We start from the raw sequence: 19,387 nt of genomic DNA, 5'->3' as shown, positions 1-19,387 counted from the left end.
ATCAATAGTCGGACACCCAATCGACTCACCCATCCAGGAGCCAGTTCTTGATGCTTTTTAAAGAGTATAGAGGGAAGTCATTTTGGAGAAAGTTCTTCATTTGGGGTTTATCTGATATATACACGTTTAGGTTTTGTTCTGTGTCGTTGGCAGGGATTCCGCAGAAGCACTGAGGCATCCTTGTCATTGCAACATAACAGTAGCCGAAGGATGTTGGTTTGTCAATGTTTTGGTGAACTCACCTTTGTTGACTAGCTAAGGTGATTTCTATTAGGTTTCTCCATTGTAAAGTTACTATTTTTTTTTTCATCAGAATTAATAAAGTCTTCTTATGGGAAGATACACTTGTTAGTGGGCATTCTTAAAGATTTATTTATTTGAGAGAGAGGATTTTTTTTTTATTTATTTGAGAGAGAGAGAGTGAGTTGGGGTGGGGAAGAGGGAGAGGGAGAAGCAGACTCCCCGCAGAGCAGGGAGCCCAATTGGGGCTTGATCCCAGGACCCTAGGATCATGACCTGAGCTGAAGGCAGGCACTTAACCAACTGAGCCACCCAGGTGCACCCCATGAAATCAGTGATTTTTAGTAACTTTGCTGAGTGGTGCAGCGATTGCTATAATTCAGTTTAGACCATTTTTGTTTCCCCAGTTGGATTCCTCATGCCTATTTTCAGTTAACGCCCCATTTTCTCCCCTAATACCCCAGCGACCACTAACCTGCTTTCTGTCTCCATAGATTTCCCTCTTCTGGACATTTCATAGAAGAAGAATCCTGCATTATCTGATCTTTTGTGACTGGTGTCTTTCACTTTCAGCAGTGTTTACAAGGTTCATCCATGCTGTAGCGTGATCAGTACTCCTTCCTTTTAATTGGCCAATAATATTCCATTGTATGGATTTGCCACAATGTGTTCATTCCTGCATAGGTCATAGGTCGACATCTTGGTGGTTTCCAGTACGAGGGTTATTAACAAATAACGGTGCTGTGAACATTCGTGTACGGATGATGTACGGATTCACAGTCATAGTCCCTGTAGGTGAGCAGCAGCCTGGGCTACCTTTAAAGCCTTTTTTTCTGCCTTCCTAGGCACCCCGCCAGGTGCAGCTCCACCTTCCTCTTACCTGTGCAACTCAGGACTCTACACACGCCCGGAAGTAGGAGGACACAGGACCATGTTCAAGGTGAGGAGGGCTTGCCTTTCTCACTTTCTAAATTCCATCTCATTCCTCAGGTCGTCACACATTTTTCTGGGGACGACTCAAGCAGAGCAACAGGCATTTGAGGACCTATTTTGCATCAGGGTCTTACTTTGTCCCCTTTGAATTTACTCTGCACGTATTTTTGGTTTTTGTTTTATTATTATTTATCTTACGGAGTAAAAAAATGACTAGAAATGAGCAATTCTCCCACTTCGTTACTTCCTGACTGACAAATGAGCTGTTTCGATTTTCTCCTACTCTTACTCTTGTGGGCATGCATAACTGAATTTGTATTCATAATATACACCTAATTTTAAATTCTGATTTTTTTTTTCTCTTTAATGTTAAATAATGTTCATTTTTTATGGTTGCATCCCATTCCCATTGAATCGATGTAGCTTTCTATCTTTAACTCCTTTCCATTCATAGACATGTCCACGGTTTAGGGATTTTATTGTCTCAAGCAGCACTTTGGTGACCACTTTCTGACATAAAACCTTGTCCCCCCACATCAGCTCTGAAAACAGTCTGCTAGCTTTTTGTCCTCACATTTGATATGTGCCAGGTAGGCTGTTTTTTAGGTGGAATATCTAACTGCAGGCAGAGCAGGCTGGAAGTGCTGCTTCACACAGATCTTGCTGGAGGCTTGTGCTCAGGGAGAGCTGGATTCCGTCTTCCCCGTTCCTCGGTCCTAGTATCGGCCAGTGACTTGCATTCTGTGCCTTGGCTCCTCAGAGCAGCTGAGGGAGGAGGTGTCGGCCTTATCTTCATCTTAAACATGTGAATATGAGAGACCCGCTCAGATTCACACAAGAAACCAAGGGCAGGAATGTGAGGCATTCTGCTCGAGTGAAAGAGATAGACAGGAAGACAGAGTTCATTTCGGGCCCTGGGCCCTGTGGCGTGTGTGTCTGGAGCGCTCTTCTTCTTCTTCTTTTTTTTTTTTTTTTAAGATTTTATTTATTTGGCAGAGAGAGCAAGCACAGGCAGGGGGAGCAGCAGAGCAGAGGGAGAAGCAGGCTCCCCGCTGAGCAGGGGGCCCAGTGCGGGCTCAATCCCGGGACTCCGGGATCATGACCTGAGCCGAAGGCAGACGCTTAACCCACTGAGCCACCCAGGCGCCCCTGAAAAGGTAGTTCTGTTAATTTACAATCAAATAAATGGGAATACTAATACAACTTGTTCTTCCAAATCAGATTGCCAAAACCATAGAAAAACATATAACCTGCTCTTGGCCATTGTATGGAGAACCCAGGTTGTCGTATTCCCTTGAAAGATTAGGGAAGTAGGAAAAAGATTGGGAAGAAAATCTATCCTCATATGATCATAATTTTAAATGTGCCCATTTTTGACCTTTTAATCTTCTCTAGCAATTATTTTCAAGTCACCAGGCAGGGCAACAAGATCTACGTAAAATGACGTACTTCAGGATGGGTTATAATGAGAAAAATATGTAAAATTAAATATCATTTGTTCAGAACAGGTAAGGATAGAGGATCTGTTCTCTGGGATAACACAGAGCCACAAAATGTGAGGAAAAAGGTACTGATGTTGGCAACATGAAGAAATAATACGATTGATATCAGATGTTTGTTAGGCACCGACTCTGTGCCATGTCCTGTTCCAAAGGCTATAGGTATTCCCTTGTCTAATCCTTGAAGGAACTTCAGTGTGTGGCATTGGCAGGGTAGGAGGAGAAGGGCCTGGAAGCCTGCCGATGGACTTGAGTCCCTCAAACTCTGAAACCACTTCCCACCACCCTTTCCACCTCCTCAATGCTGCCCCACTCCCAGCGGCCACCCGGTGCAAGATTGAGGTTGCCTGTGCTTGTTATAGGAGACGGTGACGTTCAAGGACGTGGCGGTGGTCTTCACGGAGGAGGAGCTGGGGCTGCTGGACCCCGCCCAGAGGAAGCTGTACGGAGACGTGATGCTGGAGAACTTCAGGAATCTGATTTCTGTGGGTGAGCATAGGCACTATATGCCTCAATATCTGCTTCCTGGATTGGCTCTGTGTCCTTGGGTGTTCAAGGCTTCGGGGCTCTTGAAATGGTTACCTGCGTTGATGGTGTACCAGTAGTTTTTTTAATAAAGTAGAAAATCTCAGTTTGTTATCTCAGTTTGAAAATCTCAGTTTGAAAATCTCAGTTAGCTGTAATGAATACATTACAGCAAAGATCTCCCGCCGATTGTGTGATAGACATTGGTTAGAAATAGGTTTCTGTCACGCATATACGTCTGGGTCTTGAAATAGGTCATATTTTTTTAAATGTTTGAAAAACGCTGATTTTGATTAATTGACCGGTATGTGTAGAAATCCAAATACCCATTTGTACCTTTTGTGTGTTCATTTTATTTTTTATTTTTTTTTAAAGATTTTTATTTATTTGAGAGAGAGAGGGCTTCAGAGGGGAGGAGGGGCAGAGGGAGAGGGAGAAGCAGACTCTGCTAAGTGGGGAGCCCGATGGGAGGCTTGATCCCAGGATCCCAGGATCATGACCTGAACCGAAGGCAGACACTTAACCAGGTGAGCCACCCAGGCGCCCTTGTGTGTTCATTTTAAATATGTGACTTTGCATGTTCACAATGCAGCACCCCTTTAGACATGATATATTCCGCTTAGAGAGAGCAAAAAAGCTTTGGATGATGCTAGCAACCGACAGAGAAGAGAGATCAGGTTAAGAACAAAGCAGATGGGAGTCCTTGCCAGTGTCTTCCATGTGTCTTACTTCTTTCCCCTCCTTTACCATCTCACCTGGTCCAAATGGCCAGACCCCATCTTGAATCGTTTCAGCCGTCTTTGTACGGCGCACCCATTTCCACACCTTCCCTTGTATTGTCTGTTCTCCATGTAGCAGCCAGTGTGATCCTTAGGAAGTGCAAGTCAGGGCGCCATTCCTTTGCTCAAAACTGTCTACGGCTTATTTTTCTTTGAGTTAAAGCCTCTTTATTTTTTACTTTTTTAAGAGTTTATTTATTTGAGAGAGAAAGAGAGAGTGCAAGCAGCGGGGAGAGGCAGAGGGAGAGGGAGAAACAGACTCCCCTCTGAGCAGGGAGCCGGATGTGGGGCTCGATCCCAGGACCCTGGGATCATGACCTGAGCCAAAGGCAGACGCTTAACCGACTGAGCCATCCAGGTTTCCGGAGCTAAAACCTCTTCAGGTGGCTTCTAGAGTCCTCCACGGTGTGCTCCTCCCAAATCCCCTCTTCGCTTCCTCTTGCTCCGCCCCCTCCACTCACATCGCGCCCCCCGTGTTTCTCAGCCTGGCCGGGGACGCTGTAGTGCCCACTGCCACTGTAACAGATCGCCACACACTTCACGGCTTAGAACGACACAGGTGGACTGCCGCACAGTTCTCCGGGTCCCAGGTGTGACATGGTTCTTATGGGCTACAGTCAAAGTGTCTGCACAGATGCGTTTCTTTTTGGAAATTCTCTAGGAGAGAATCTGTGTCTTTGCTTTTTCAGCTTCTAGAAGTTACCCCAGGTTTTTAAACTTGTGGCCCCTTTCCTCCATCTTCACTGCCAGCAGCCTTGCTTTCCCTGTCCGTTCTTCTGCAGTCACATTGCCTTCCTATGCTCTTCTTCCATCTCGAAGGATCCTTTCCATTGCTTTGAGCCCACCCAGAAAATAGAGGATACTCTTCCATTTTAAAGTCAGCTAATTAGCAGCCTTAATTCCATCTGCAACCTTAATTCCCCTTTGCTGTGTAATGTAACATATTCTGGGCTCCAAAAATCAGGACATGGATTCTTCAGGAGCCAGTTAATCTGCCTACTACATATCCTCTGCCTCAGAGCCCTTACTCTCTGGCCGACATACTCTTTTACCTGAAATCCTTTGTTCCCTGCCTCCCATCCCTCCTTCCCCTCCCTCCCTCCCCCTCCCCACCTCCCTTCCTTCCTTCTTTCCTTCCTTCCTTCCTTCTTTCCTTCCTTCCTTCCTTCTTTCCATCCATCCGTCCATCCATCCTTCCTTCCTTCCTTCCTGTCTGTGCTAAGTTCCAATATCACAAGAAAGGCCTTTTCTGACCAACTTACGTAAAACATCACCTTCCCTTTACTCTCCTTATTCCTCCTTACGTTGTGCCTCATATGTTTTTGTTTGCTTGGTCATCTCTTCTCTGTCCCCCCTGGAGTGTGATCCCCACAAGTGAGGGATTGTGTCTCTTTTGTTCATTGCTCTGTCCTCAGTGCCTAGAATCATCAGGTATGTGGCAGGTGTCTGGAAAATGTGTTGATTTGGTGAATGTGTCAATGGATGGGGGACCCCTGTGTCTCCGTGGGCCAGGGAGATAGCTGTAGGTCATGTGCAAACCAGAGTGAATGAAGGATGTTGCAGGATATTGTTTGTCTTCTGATTAATGCCTATCCAGTTACTTTCTATTTCACTCACTTTCTTGGGGTGCCCTTGGCATGAATGTGTGTTGGTCTGTGCCCTTGACCCGTGTCCCAGAGAAACTTAGAAGCATTGTGGTTGTAACCATACTGAGGAACACCCTTTGCCTGTGGCTTTCCTGGAATCTTCCATTAGGGGGCATTTTCATTTCTGGGAAGAATACTTTGGGATGAGAATTCTGATTCTGATTCTTAGGTCCCCCCACAGAGGGAGAAAGATCTGTTTCCTATAGTGTCAGACAGTGTCAACCAGGTTGTAAGCTGCCTTCCTCTTGAAGATTTGCCATCTGCAGCTCATTTGCCTCTTTCAAAGCCCCCACCCATGTTACTGCCCCCTGCTTTCCCCTTCCTTGTGCTTGAGGGGGAAGATTTAAGGTGAGAGTAATAGGAGACACATACGTGAGTGCTGCCTCTATATCTGGTTCAAAAATACATCGTGCTTTTTATTTTCTACAAATTTAGCCATTAAACAAATGTTAAAGAATATAGATGTCATACGGTTTTCCCTTGATTTTTAATGAAGATTGGGTGTTTTTCAACTAGTGAACATTCTAACCTAGAGAGAATCAGGAAACTTACTGTCACATCCTCAGAGGTACTCCCTGTTCCCCTCACACAGCTACTCTTTTTTTTTTTTTTTAGATTTATTTATTTGAGAGAGAGAGTATGTGTGCAAGTGGTGGGGGGGGCAGAGGGAGAGAGAGAGAATCCTCAAGCAGACTCCCTGCCAAGCACGGAACCTGACGCGGGGCTTGATCTCACAACCCTAAGATCATGACCTGAGCCGAAACCAAGAACCGACTGCTCAATTGCCTGAACCACCCAGGCACCCCACACAACTACTCTTTCTAAGGGTCAGTTTGTTAAATATAACCATGAACTACATTACCTACCAAAAACGTACATACTCACCTAAGTAATCTTTTTCCAAGATTCTGTTCTTGCAACTTATCTTTCCATTTGAACAATTTGTTTAATTAAGAACTGGGGAACTTCTACAACCAAAGTTTTCAAGCTTTTTTGAGCATGAGCCATGGTAAGAACTGGATCTTTTATTGTAATCAGAACAAACATTTCACGTGTCAGTTCACATCTGTGACTTTCATAGGCATTTTCTGTAATGACCCCTGTCCTCTTGGCTGTGATGCTTTGATAGTTTCTGTCTTGCTTCTTTTCTTTTATTTATTTATTTGACAGAGAGAGAGAGACAGGGAGAGAGGGAACACAAGCAGGGGGAGTGGGAAAGGGAGAAGCAGGCTTCCCGTGGAGCAGGGAGCCTGATGCGGGGCTCGATCCCAGGACCCTGGGATCATGACCCGAGCCAAAGGCAGACGCTTAAGGACTGAGCCACCCAGGCGCCCCGTGGTTCTTTTTTCTGAAAGCTTATTACACGCTTTTAAATATTTCCAGCTCATTAGAGTATTAGAGCTTTTTAATTTGAAAAATTGTTGTGATGGGCTATTTTATCCACACATTTGTATATGCACTGTTTTTCTACAATCTTTTATCAGATAGACAGTCCTAAAGCTTCAGAAGGAACCAGTGATAGTCCCTCCTTTCTTTTCATCCCAGGGATTCTTGCCACCTTTGATTTTCTCTTTTATTTTTTTATTTGAGAGAGAGCACAGAGAGGGAGAAGCTGACTTCCGCTGAGCGGAGCCTGACGTGGGGCCAGTCCCAGCACCCTGAGATCATGACCTGAGCCGAAAGCAGATGCCAAACTGACTGAGCCACCCAGGCGCCCCCACCTTTGATTTTCTTATTAGCATCCTGCGTCATGTACCTCTGGTTCTTGATGTCCCCTATACAGCTTTTCAGCTTCCCAGCAAAACTACAGTGTTCTATCCCTTTTCTATTTCAAATAACTTACTTGGAAAAGATGTTTTCCTTCTAGGACTTGGCTTGAACTCTCACCAAAATAGTCAAACTGGGATTCATTTATTCATTCAACATGTATTTGTTGACTATGCACCATGTTCCGGACATGATTCTGGACATTGGTTATAAAGTAGGAAAGTGTAAAATGTGTTCAGCCTACAAGGTGTAACATGTTTCCCTCCTTGATGCTGCATCATGGTGGGAAAGACATGGTGAACAACAGATGACTTAGCGTTACATAGTGCAAGGTGCTGCATGGAACATAAAAAAGGAGGGATGGGAGTCACCGGAGGTGAACTGGGTGAAGGCAGGATTGATTATTTTACACTGGGCGGTAAAGGGGCTTGTTGCTGGGCTCACTTTGAGCAGAGACCTAAAAATCATTAGGAACCATCCATGCATCTGTCTGGGAAGAGTTCCTGGCAGGATTGAACTCCCACTCTAGGATTGGCTTTCAGAGTTCATACCGTAACCTTACCTTTTCCTTCTCCCAGGCTCCATTTCTGTTGTTTTCACATTTTTCCTAGAGATCTGAATTTCTGTCAGGTTTTAGAGCCATGTATATTTTCTGTTCAACTTTATTTCCCTTTTGTCCTCATGAAGGAAACTTGCCTGTAGAAACTTAAGTTCCACTCTCTGCTTTATGCTTATTTTAGTTCATGTGCTTTGGGTATTTGCTCCCACACCTGCAAGTCATTCTAGACATTCAAGATACCTCGACACTGAAGTAACTTTCCAATAAAGTGACCCAAGGCTTATATAGTTATATAGAGGCTGTTTACCACATGTCTACTGGATTGAAAGAGGGGGCAGCTTTTAATTGACTATTCATACAGGTAGGGGAGTGAATTTTTCTCTTTTTTAAAGATTTTATTTATTTGACAGAGAGAGGGGGAGAGAGCTTGAGAGTGCACAAGCAAGGGGAGCAGCAGGGAGAGGGAGAGGGAGAAGCAGGCTTCCTGCTGAGCAGATGCTTAACTGACTGAGCCACCCAGGTGGCCCAAATTTCTCTTTTGTAAACATTTTTTTCAGTAGTGCTTTCAAAGACTATTTTTTTAGAGCAGTTTTAGGTTCATAGCAAAAAAGAGACAGAGATCTCCCATATAAACCTGTCCCCATGTACCCACAGCATCTTACATCAGTATCCCCTGCCAGATAAAATTGATGAACCTGTATTGACACGTTATCACTGAGTCTTTACTCTACATTAGGGTTCATTCTTGGTGTTGTACGTTTTATGGACTTGGACAAATGGATAAAGCCATGTACACACTATTATTATATCATATAGAGTAGTTACACTGCCCTAAAAATCCTATTCTCCACCTCTTCATCCCTCCCCTCTAACCCTTGGCAACCACTGATCTTTTTACTCTGTCCATACTTTTGCCTTTTCAAGAATGTTGTAAAGTTGGAATTGTACTTTTCAGTTTGGCTTCTTTCGCTTAGTAATATGCATTACATTTTCTCCATATCTTTTCATGCCTTAATAGCTCATTTCTTTTTAGCACCAAATAATATCCCATTGTGTGGATGTACCACAGTTAATATTTATCTGTTCACCTCCTGGAGGACACCTTGGTTCCTTCCAAGTTTTGTCCTTACGAATACACCTGCTATAAAAATCTGTGTATAGTTTTTTTGTGTGGGCTTAAAATTTCAACTGCTGGGATGCCTGGGTGGCTCAGTCGGCTAACCGTCTCTGCCTTTGGCTCAGGTAATGATCCCAGAGTCCTGGGATCAATTTCTGCATTGGGCTCCCTGCTCCACGGGGAGCCTGCTTCTCCCTCTGCCTCTGCATCTCTCTCTCTCTGTCTCTCATGAATGGATAAATTAAAAAAAAATTTTTTTTTTTCAGCTCCTTTTGGTTAATACCAAATTGTGCAATAGCAGGAAGGTATGGTAAGAGTATGTTTAGTTTTGTAAGAAACCACCAAACTCGGGGCACTTGGGTGGCTCATTTGGTTAAGTGTCTGCCTTTGGCTCAGGTTGTGATCTTGGAGTCCTGGGATCGAGCCCTGCGTTGGGCTCCCTGCTCAGCACCGAGTCTGCTTCTCCCTCTGTCCCTCCCCCTGCTGTGTTCACTCTCTCTTTCTCTCTCTCTCAAATAAATAAAATCTTAAAGAAAGAAGGAAAGAAACTACCAAACTCTTCAAAATGGCTGTACCATTTTGCATTCCCACCAGCAATGAATGACAGTTCTGGTTGCTCCACATCTTGGCAGCATTTGATGGTGTTGGTGTTCTGGATTTTGGCCATTCTAGTATGTGTGTAGGGTATCTCGGTGTTTGGATTTGCATTTCCCTGATTACATAAGATGTGGAGCATCTTTTCATATGCTTATTGGCCCCTTTGTATATTTTCTTCAGTAAGGTATATATTAAGGTCTTTGGTTCATTTTTAAACCAGGTTCTTTTTTTTCTTATTGTTGAGTTTTAAGAAAAGTACTTCTTAAGCTAATTGAAAAGTTTATTGAAAAAATAATCTCCAAATGTTCAGATAACCTTTGTATAAATATAGAGACTTGGGAATGCCAATGAGATAATTTAGAAAACACATTTCTGAACTTAAATTATTAGAAGTGGTCAAAAATTTGTAATAGTAGCCAACTCATTTAATGTCTGTCAAAACAGAAAGATAAGATTAGGTAAACATGTGCAGAATTTCCAGGAATACTTTGAATATATAAATATAAATATAAATATTTCAGGGTATTTGATATTAGGATATATAACATGAACCCAAAATTTGATTATGTTATTGCTTTTCCTGAAGTTCTAGTTGATTCATATTTTATTATATAACATTTCTGTCTCCATAATTTATTAACTACATAATTTGGTATTCAAGATTCTACACTGACTTTCAAATTCAGTGGAAATGGCCATAGGTTAACATTTGAATTATATTATCAATTTTTGAATGAAGTCTTTGGCATTTAACTTGTGCCTCTTTTAGGAGACTTGGTGTGGGGGGTGCGTGGGTGGCTCAGTCAGTTAAATGGTTGCCTTCAGTTCAGGTCATGATCCCAGGGTCCTGGGATTGAGCCCAGCATTGGGCTCCCTGCTTAGCTGGGAGCCTGCTTCTCCCTCTGCCTTTGCCCTTCCTCCCCGTTTGTTCTCTCTCTCTCTAATAAATAAATAAAATCTTTAAAAAAAAAAAGGAGACTTGGTGTATACTTGCATAGCGGATAGGAGCCCACTGGACCCCCTCTTGGATTCCATTCACATGTAAACCAGAGAATAAGATACACAGTGGAAAAGACCAACAGAATATTCTCTGGATTCATTAAAGTCTCATGATGTCTTCTAAATGTGAAACCTTGAGAACACTGAACAAAGTCTTCAGTTGTCCACATCTCTGCATTCTGTCTTTACAGGAGGAAAGATCCAAAGTAAGATGAAGACTGTTATAGAAGCAGAACCACCTGAAGAGCTTTCCTGCTGGCGGATCTGGCAACAGATTGCAAGTGACTTAACCAGGTGTCAGGGCTCCATGATAAAGAGTTCTCAGCTCCCCAAACAAGGTGATTCACCCGGACAGGTTGGAGCAGGACAGTCTGCAACTCACACAGGCCAAAAACCTAATCAGTCTAGTGAATTTAAGAAATATTTCAGTGATGTCTCCAGCCTTGATCTTCATCAACAAACACACTCAGGAGTGAAGTCTCATACCTGTCGTGAGTGTGGAAAAAGCTTCTGTTACAGCTCAGCACTTCATATTCATCAGAGAGTTCATCTGGGAGAGAAACGTTACAAGTGTGATGAGTGTGGTAAGGAATTCAGCCAGAGCTCATGTCTGCAAACTCATCTGAAAGTTCACACTGTGGAGAAGCCATTCAAATGTGAGAAGTGTGGGAATGGCTTCTGTCGTAGATCAGCACTTAATGTTCATTATAAATTGCACATGGAAGAGAAACCTTATAATTGTGACCAGTGTGGAAGGGCCTTCATTCATGCTTCACATCTTCAGGAACATCAGAGAATCCACACTGGGGAGAAACCCTTCAAATGTGATAAATGTGGTAAGAGTTTCCGACGTAGATCATCACTTAATAGCCATTGTATGGTCCATACGGGAGAAAAACTGTACAAATGTGAGGAGTGCGGGAAGTGTTTCTTTTGTAGCTCAAATCTTCATATCCATCAGAAGGGCCACACACGAGAGAAACCTTATAAATGTGAGGAGTGTGGGAAGGGCTTCATTCAGCCTTCACATTTTCGGGCCCATCAGAGAATCCATACTGGAGAGAAACCGTATGTATGCAAAGTGTGTGGTAAAGGTTTTACTATGAGTTCAAATCTTCAGGCACATCAGAGAGTCCACACAGGAGAGAAACCATACAAATGTGATGAGTGTGGGAAGAACTTCGGTACAAAAACCCGTTATCAAGTTCATCTGGTAGTCCACACGGGAGAGAGACCCTATAAATGTGAGGTATGTGGGAAGGACTTCAGTCAGAGAGCATATCTTCAATCCCATCTGAAGACCCACAGCATAGAGAAACCTTACAAGTGTGAGGAGTGCGGGCAGGGCTTCAATCAGAGTTCCCGACTTCAGATTCACCAGCTGATCCATACTGGTGAGAAACCACACAAATGTGAAGAGTGTGGGAAGGGATTCAATCGTAGAGCAGATCTCAAAATTCATTGCAGAATCCACACAGGAGAGAAACCATTTAATTGTGAGGAGTGTGGGAAAGTATTCAGGCAGGCCGCAAATCTTCTGGCCCATCAGAGAATCCATAGTGGAGAGAAACCATTCAAATGTGAGGAGTGTGGGAAGAGTTTTGGTCGCAGTTCACACCTTCAAGCCCATCAGAAAGTCCACACGGGAGAAAAGCCGTACAAATGTGAGGAGTGTGGGAAGGGCTTCAAATGGAGCTTGAATCTTGACATGCATCAGAGGGTCCACACAGGAGAGAAACCCTACAAGTGTGGGGAGTGTGGGAAGCACTTCAGTCAGGCCTCAAGTCTGAAGGTTCATCAGAGTGTTCACAGTGAAGAGAAACCATACAAATGTGATGTGTGTGGCAAGGTCTTCCGCCACTCTTCGCAGCTGCAGTCTCATCAGCGGGTTCACACAGGGGAGACACCTTACAAGTGTGAGACGTGTGGTCAGAGCTTCCGTTGGCGATCAAAACTTTCACATCATCGCAAAACTCATGGTGGCAATACATTTTATGAAAGTAAGAAGAGTGGTAAGAACATCAAAGAATCATCAGAAAGAAGTTCTCCAAAATGATGCTTAATAAAACCCTGAATTCTTATCATCATTGAGTCTCATAAGAGAGAAAATACTTGTGTTAGTTTAGTTGGTATTTAAGCAATAATTGAACATATCTCAGTTTTCACAAGATCACACAGTTGAGAAAACTTGTAAGTGGTGTGGTAAGTCTTTGTTCAGAATCACTTAGGAGGTAGTAGTACTTAGGAAAAGAGTTTGGGCTGGCCTTTAACACAAGTATAATGATGGGTATACCAGAATTGATACCCACTAGAATGTAAGCTCCATGAGGGCTGGGACTTTGCTGCTAAATCTATACAGCCCTCAAAGCTGGAGGCATCATAATTCTGGACTTCAAGTTATATTACAAAACTAGTAAACAAAATTGTATGGTACTGGCACAAAAACAGACACATAGGTCAATAAAACAGAATAGAAAACCCAGAAATGAACCCATAATTATGTGGCCAGTTAATCTATGACAAAGCAGGAAAGAATATCCAATGGGAAAAAGAGTTTTTTTTCAACAAATGGTGTTGGAAATACCGGACAGCCACATGCAAAAGAATGAAATTGGACTACTTTCTTACACCATACACAAAAATAAATTCAAAATGGATGAAAGACCTAAGTGTGAGACCTGAAACCATAAAAGTCCTTGAAGAAAGCACAGGCAGTAATTTCTCTGACATCAGCTGTAGCAACTTTTTTCTAGATCGGTCTCCTGAGGCAAGAGAAACAAAAGCAAAAATAAATTATTGAGACTACATCAAAATAAAAAGCTTCTGTATAGCAAAGGAAACAATCAAAACTAAAAGGCAACCTACTCAGTGGGAGAAGGTATTTGCCAATGACATATTCGATAAGGAGTTAATGTCCAGAATATATAAAGAACTTATAAAACTCAACACTCAAAAAATGAATAATCCAATTAAAAAATAGGCACAAGACATAAATAGACATTTCTCCCAGAAGAAATCCAGGTGGCCAAGAAACACATGAAAAGATGCTGAACATCACTTACTGTCAGGGAAATGCAAATCAAAATTACAATGAGATAGCACCTCATGCCTGTCAGAATGGCTAAAATCAACAAGACAAGAAACAACAGGTTTTGGCAAGATGTGGAGAAAGGGGAACCCTCCTGCACTGTTGATGGGAATGTAAACTGGTGCAGCCACCGTGGAAAACAGTATGGAGGGTCCTCAAAAAGTTAAAAATAGAATACCCTAGGATCTAGCAATTGTACTACTAGGTTACCCAAAGAATACAAAAATACTAATACAAAGGGATACATGCACCCTAGTGTTTATAGCAGCATTACTTACAATAGCCAAACCACGGAAATAGCCCAAGTTTCCATCAGTTGATGAATGGATAAAGATGTGTATATATACAATGGAATATTATTCAGGCATAAAAAAGAATGAAATCTTGCCATTTGCAACAACATAGGTGGAGCTAGAGATTATGCTGAGTGAAGTAAGTCAGTCAAAGACAAATACCATATGATTTCACTCATGTGGAATTTAAGAAACAAAACATGAACAAAGGGAGAAAAAGAGAGGCAAACCAAGAAACAGACTCTTAAATATAGAGAACAAACTGATGGTTACCAGAAGGGAGGTGGTTGGGGGGATGGGTTACCCAGGTAATGGGGATTAAGGAGTGCACTTGTGATGAGCGCTGGGTGATATATGGGATTGTTGAATCACTATATTGTACACCTGAAACTAATACACTGTATGTTAACTAACTGGAATTTAAATAAAAGTTTAAAAAAAATCTACACAGCCTTAACATTGACTAGCACTTGTAGGTGTGCTTACTACGTGTATGTTAAATAAACATAGGAAAATTGTATCCAGAGGAGGAAACCTGCAAAATAAAATTCATTCAGGGAAATGGACATTTGTTGAAATGTAGAAAATCACCTGATATTACAATCCACACATTAATGTTATTACTGTACTACAATTGGTTCCTCTCCTCCCACAGCCTCTGTTCTCAAGTTGGGTTCTTATCTGGGCCCCTGTTCAGTTTTCCAAGGATTGTATATGGTGTACATTGAATTATCTTTTGTAATTTTTCTGACAGTATAGACTGAAAAAGTCCTTTTAGTAAGGACTTAACTGCATTTCACACAACTAATCTTTTTTATCTATCAATATTAAGGCAGGAATTTACTATAACACTTTGAAAGTGTCACCAGTAGTTACCAATAACAATTTTCTTTTTTTTTTTTTAAAGATTTTATTTATTTGACAGAGAGAGACACAGCGAGAGAGGGAACACAAGCAGGGGGAGTGGGAGAGGGAGAAGCAGGCTTCCCGCGGAGCAGGGAGCCCGATGCAAGGCTCGATCCCAGGACCCTGGGATGATGACCTGAGTCGAAGGCAGACGCTTAACGACTGAGCCACCCAGGCGCCCCATCCAATAACAATTTTCTTAATCAACCTTGAATTGGTGATTTCTAATTGCGTTTCCATCCCAACTCAAAATGTTTGCCTTCTAATTACTGTAGTATTGCTTTTATCAACTTCTCACGGGTGCCTGGGTGGCTCAGATGGTTAAGCGTCTGCCTTCAGCTCAGGTCATGGTCCCAGAGTCCTGGGATCGAGTCCCACATCGGGCTCCCCGCTCTGCGGGAAGTCTGCTTCTCCCTCTGCCTCTCTCTCTTCTCTCATGAATAAATAAATAAAATCTTAAAAAAAAAAAAACTCACATAGGGTCTGTACTTTATTCCCCACACCCATGAAAGGAATATGCCCCAGATTTGTGAGAATTTGATAATTTTATCAGATACATTTCTGAGGCGAGATTTGTATTTATATGCTTTTCCCTATTGGCAGCACTGAAGCATGGTTCTGGGAAAGGAGTATAGGTCAGTATAGATTGTACATCTCTTTGATCTGGGAATCATATATTTGGAAGTTAAGATTATGAGATTAAAATACTAAAAAGATGAGTACCATATTGATGATGTCACTGAGTTTTTATAAATGGGATAAGTGCACATATGTAGGAATTTGAGTTTTGGTATATTCCTATACTGAAGCCATTAAGATTATCGCAGATATCTGTAATGAGAGAAATACATAGTATGGGCTTTGAAAAATCAGGTTGTAGCCTTCATAGCATAATCAAACATAGATCTTTGTGTGTTTCTGTGTGCATGCATGTGTCTATGTGTACATGTATAAGATAATGTATAAAGGGATGCTCTTCCATAGTGGTTTTCCATGGCAAGGAGCATTTTGTGGTCTTTTCCCATTTTTTATTTATTTATTTATTTATTTATTTATTTATTAAAAAGATTTTATTTATTTATTTGACAGAGAGATAGCGAGAGCAGGAACACAAGCAGGGGGAGTGGGAGAGGGAGAAGCAGGCTTCCCACTGAGCAGGGCTCGATCCCAGGACCCTGGGATCCTGACCTGAGCCGAAGGCAGACGCGTAATGACTGAGCCACCCAGGTGCCCGTCTTTTCCCATTTTTAAATTCCTCTCTCCTCCACCCCTGATACTTTTCCATTTAAGTTATGTTTTAGTTTTTCATTGAATATGGAATATTACCAAAGCAGTAAATTACTGTAATAGAATTTATGAAAGTACCAAATAATTATCCCTTGATGTTAAGCCATTATGAGTGTCCTATATTGTCATATGGCATATAAGATCAAAATTAAGGAATGGGTTCTGGAAGCCAATTTCAAAGCCAAGAACTTCTCTGATTGTTTTACATACACAAATAACTTGATGAGTTTTAACAATTGTATCTTTGTATGCTGTGCTTGAAGTATAAATCCATAACAGCGAGAGGGCAAATCCTGGAGCTGGAAGCAAAATGAGTATACATACATTGTGGAGGCATTAAAAAAAAATGATTCCTTTTTGAAAAGGTGTGCATGAAGAAAGAAAATAAAATAATAGCAGTTGACCCTCTGGATGTGGAACCAATAAAGATGCAGAGCAGGTTTGGATGCTAGTCCATAGTCAGACACAATGGTGATTCTTCATTGTAGTTAAAGAGCATTACTCACCAAATTGTATCTAGTTGAGACAGGTTCCCACAATTGATTTTCTGGACCACATATTCATAGGATGTTAGTAGGTATTCACTAAGGCTTGTGTTGTATCAATTTGTGTGGTATGTTGGGGGTTCCTAAGGCTACATCCATATTCTTTCGTTCTCCATGAATACTCACAAGACACAAGAGTACTCACAACTGATTTGTTACACTGAAAGGATAAAAGTAAAGTGAGAAAAGAGGGAAGGTAGGAAGGATGAAGTCTGGAGGAAATTGGGTTTTAGCTTCCAAGAGTTCTCTCCTTATGGAATCACAATGTACTAAGTTCCTTGAGCACTAAATTGTGATAACGTGTAACTGTCACCAGAGAGATGCATCAGAGACTTGGTGCCTTAGATTTTTTATTGGGGGCTGGTCACTTAGGCATTCTCTGCCTGGCATGTACCAAAATTAAAGACTCTCAGAGGGAAAATAGATATTCAGCATAAACCACATTGCACAAAGAGTTTAGGCAATGTGAGATACTCTTAGGGAATGTTAGGAATCCTCCAGCGCAATCCAAGTACCCAGATACCAATCAAGAGCCAGGCTAGCAACCAGGCCTCTTTATAGATAGCACTCTCAGCTCTATATTAAACTTTTCTGCACACATGACGTCAGAAACCAGTGCCTTCATTTTGGTTTGGTTTGGTTTTTGTCTTTTTGCTGTCATAAGATACCATAATAGGTTATCAGGGAATTTGTAACAGAAAACTCAGTAGATGAAGAAAAATGATTTGTCATCCTCAACCCATAAGACAGCAGGTATGGCTTATTGGTTTAAAGTTACTGAGAAACAGGATGGATACTACACAGCTGAAAATTTCTCTCCATAAAGTATTATTAATTATAAAAGGAAATACAGTAGGTATATCATGGAAATATCTGGTGAATACTCTCTTAGCCAAGATGTTCGTATCATTGATAATAGAACAAACCAACATTTTAAGTCCCCTGATATGTCGCTTCACTATTATTACTGCCAAAAAAATACACAATTAAATCTAATCATGAGGGAATATCAGATAAACCTAAATTGACAAGACAGTTTCCTGCTTCACAATTACCTGACTGTAGGGAGCATAATTGATTAAAGGCTCCCACTGCTGTGTTCTAAAATCCACCACCACATTTGCTTGGAGGTGTCTTACCATGATTGCTCCCAGTCAACACAATAAAAATCCTAAGATGGGCCATTCTTGGAGGCTGGGACTCCTGGCTATTCAATGACTTTTTTTCAGGGACTCCCTGACAGCTTTGAAGAACTTTACTTAGCTTACAAGGCAGTTTCCCAATGTTTATAGCAGCAACGTCCACAATAACCAAACTATGGAAAGAGCTGTTGACAGATGAATGAATAAAGAAGAGGTGGTGTATATATATATATATATATAATGGAATATTACTCAGCCAACAAAAAGAATGAAATCTTGCCATTTACAACCACGTGGATGGAACTAGAGGGTATTATGCTAAGTGAAATAAGTCAGAGAAAGACAAATACCGTATGATTTCACTCATGGAATTTAAGAAACAAAACAGATGAACATAGGGGAAGGGAAAGAAAAATAAAATAAGATGAAATCAGAGAGGGAGACAAACCATAAGAGACTCTTAATTCTAGGGAACAAACTGAGTATTGCTGGAGGGGAGTTGGGTGGGGTGACGGGGTAACTAGATGATGGGCATTAAGGAGGGCACTTGATGTAATGAGCACTGGGTGTTATATGCAACTGATGAATCATTAAATTCTACCCCTGAACCTAATAAAAAATATGAATGTGCAAACAACAAAAAAATTACAAGGCAGTCTAGTATGATCACCAAATCTTTCTTCCAAAATTCCTTCACTCAGGGTCACACTTGTACCATGATCTGATGGTTCTGACAACCCCCTCCCCAAGCTCCCTGTCATTTTCTCTCATAGATATTAGCCCTAATAAAATATTTGTGGTTTTTTAAAAAACGATTTTATTTATTTTTTTTTTTGAGAGAGTGTGCACATGATCTGTGGGGGGGGCGGGCACAGGGAGAAGCAGACTCCCTGCTGAGCAGGGAGCCCGATGCAGCACTGAAGTGCTGATGTGCTAAATCACTAAACTGTACACCTGAAATTAGTATTACACTGTATGTTTATAACTGGAATTTAAATAAAAACTTAAAAAAAGATGTTATGGGTGCAGAAAATGGAGTCCTCTAAAATAAATTAAATGGGTGGATAAATCTTAAAAGCATACACCTAAATGGAGAAAAACACCAGAATGAATTTTATGACACAGTAGCATTTATGTAAATTGAAAACACATGTGCAATCTCTCTCTGTCAAATAAATAAATAAATCTTTTAAAAAAATCTTTAAAAAAAACTGCACACATTTTGCACAAAAACACACCCAAAAGGTAACATGCTAAACAAATTAGGATGATTGCTTGTGGGGTAAAGAAGGGAATGGAGGATATCATGGGGAAAAAGTGAATAAATAAATAAAATGTTAAATTATGTTGTCATATTTTATTATACTACATTCAAGATTTCAGTTTACTTGTAGTGGGAAGAACTTCTGTGTCTGGTCTGTGTGCCATGTTGTATTAAGCCAGGCATGGCTCTTGGAGGATGATT

The 19,387-nt window shown here is 41.5% G+C and overlaps 1 protein-coding gene across 1 annotated transcript; it reads left to right on the top strand.

Moving 5' to 3' along the window:
• Positions 1–1,125: 1,125 nt before the first annotated feature.
• On the top strand, positions 1,126–13,117 carry LOC110572896 (zinc finger protein 234-like). The gene is made up of 4 exons (XM_044911421.1): positions 1,126–1,180; positions 3,035–3,178; positions 3,793–3,874; positions 10,853–13,117. Exons 1-4 carry the CDS (start codon positions 1,172–1,174, stop codon positions 12,715–12,717), a joined length of 2,100 nt encoding a protein of 699 aa, XP_044767356.1. The 5' UTR covers positions 1,126–1,171; the 3' UTR covers positions 12,718–13,117.
• The last annotated feature ends 6,270 nt before the right edge of the window (positions 13,118–19,387 follow it).

The sequence above is a fragment of the Neomonachus schauinslandi genome, chromosome 16 (genome assembly GCF_002201575.2).
Source record: "Neomonachus schauinslandi chromosome 16, ASM220157v2, whole genome shotgun sequence".
NCBI classification, from domain to species: domain Eukaryota; kingdom Metazoa; phylum Chordata; class Mammalia; order Carnivora; family Phocidae; genus Neomonachus; species Neomonachus schauinslandi.
This window is presented reverse-complemented; position numbering and strand designations above follow the sequence as displayed.

Coding starts and splice junctions, on each gene's coding strand:
- LOC110572896 (XM_044911421.1), top strand. Junction 3,179..3,792: donor TGGGTGAGCATAGGCACTAT/ATGCCTCAATAT, acceptor ACAATGCAGCAC/CCCTTTAGACATGATATATT. Junction 3,875..10,852: donor CGACAGAGAAGAGAGATCAG/GTTAAGAACAAA, acceptor CTGTCTTTACAG/GAGGAAAGATCCAAAGTAAG.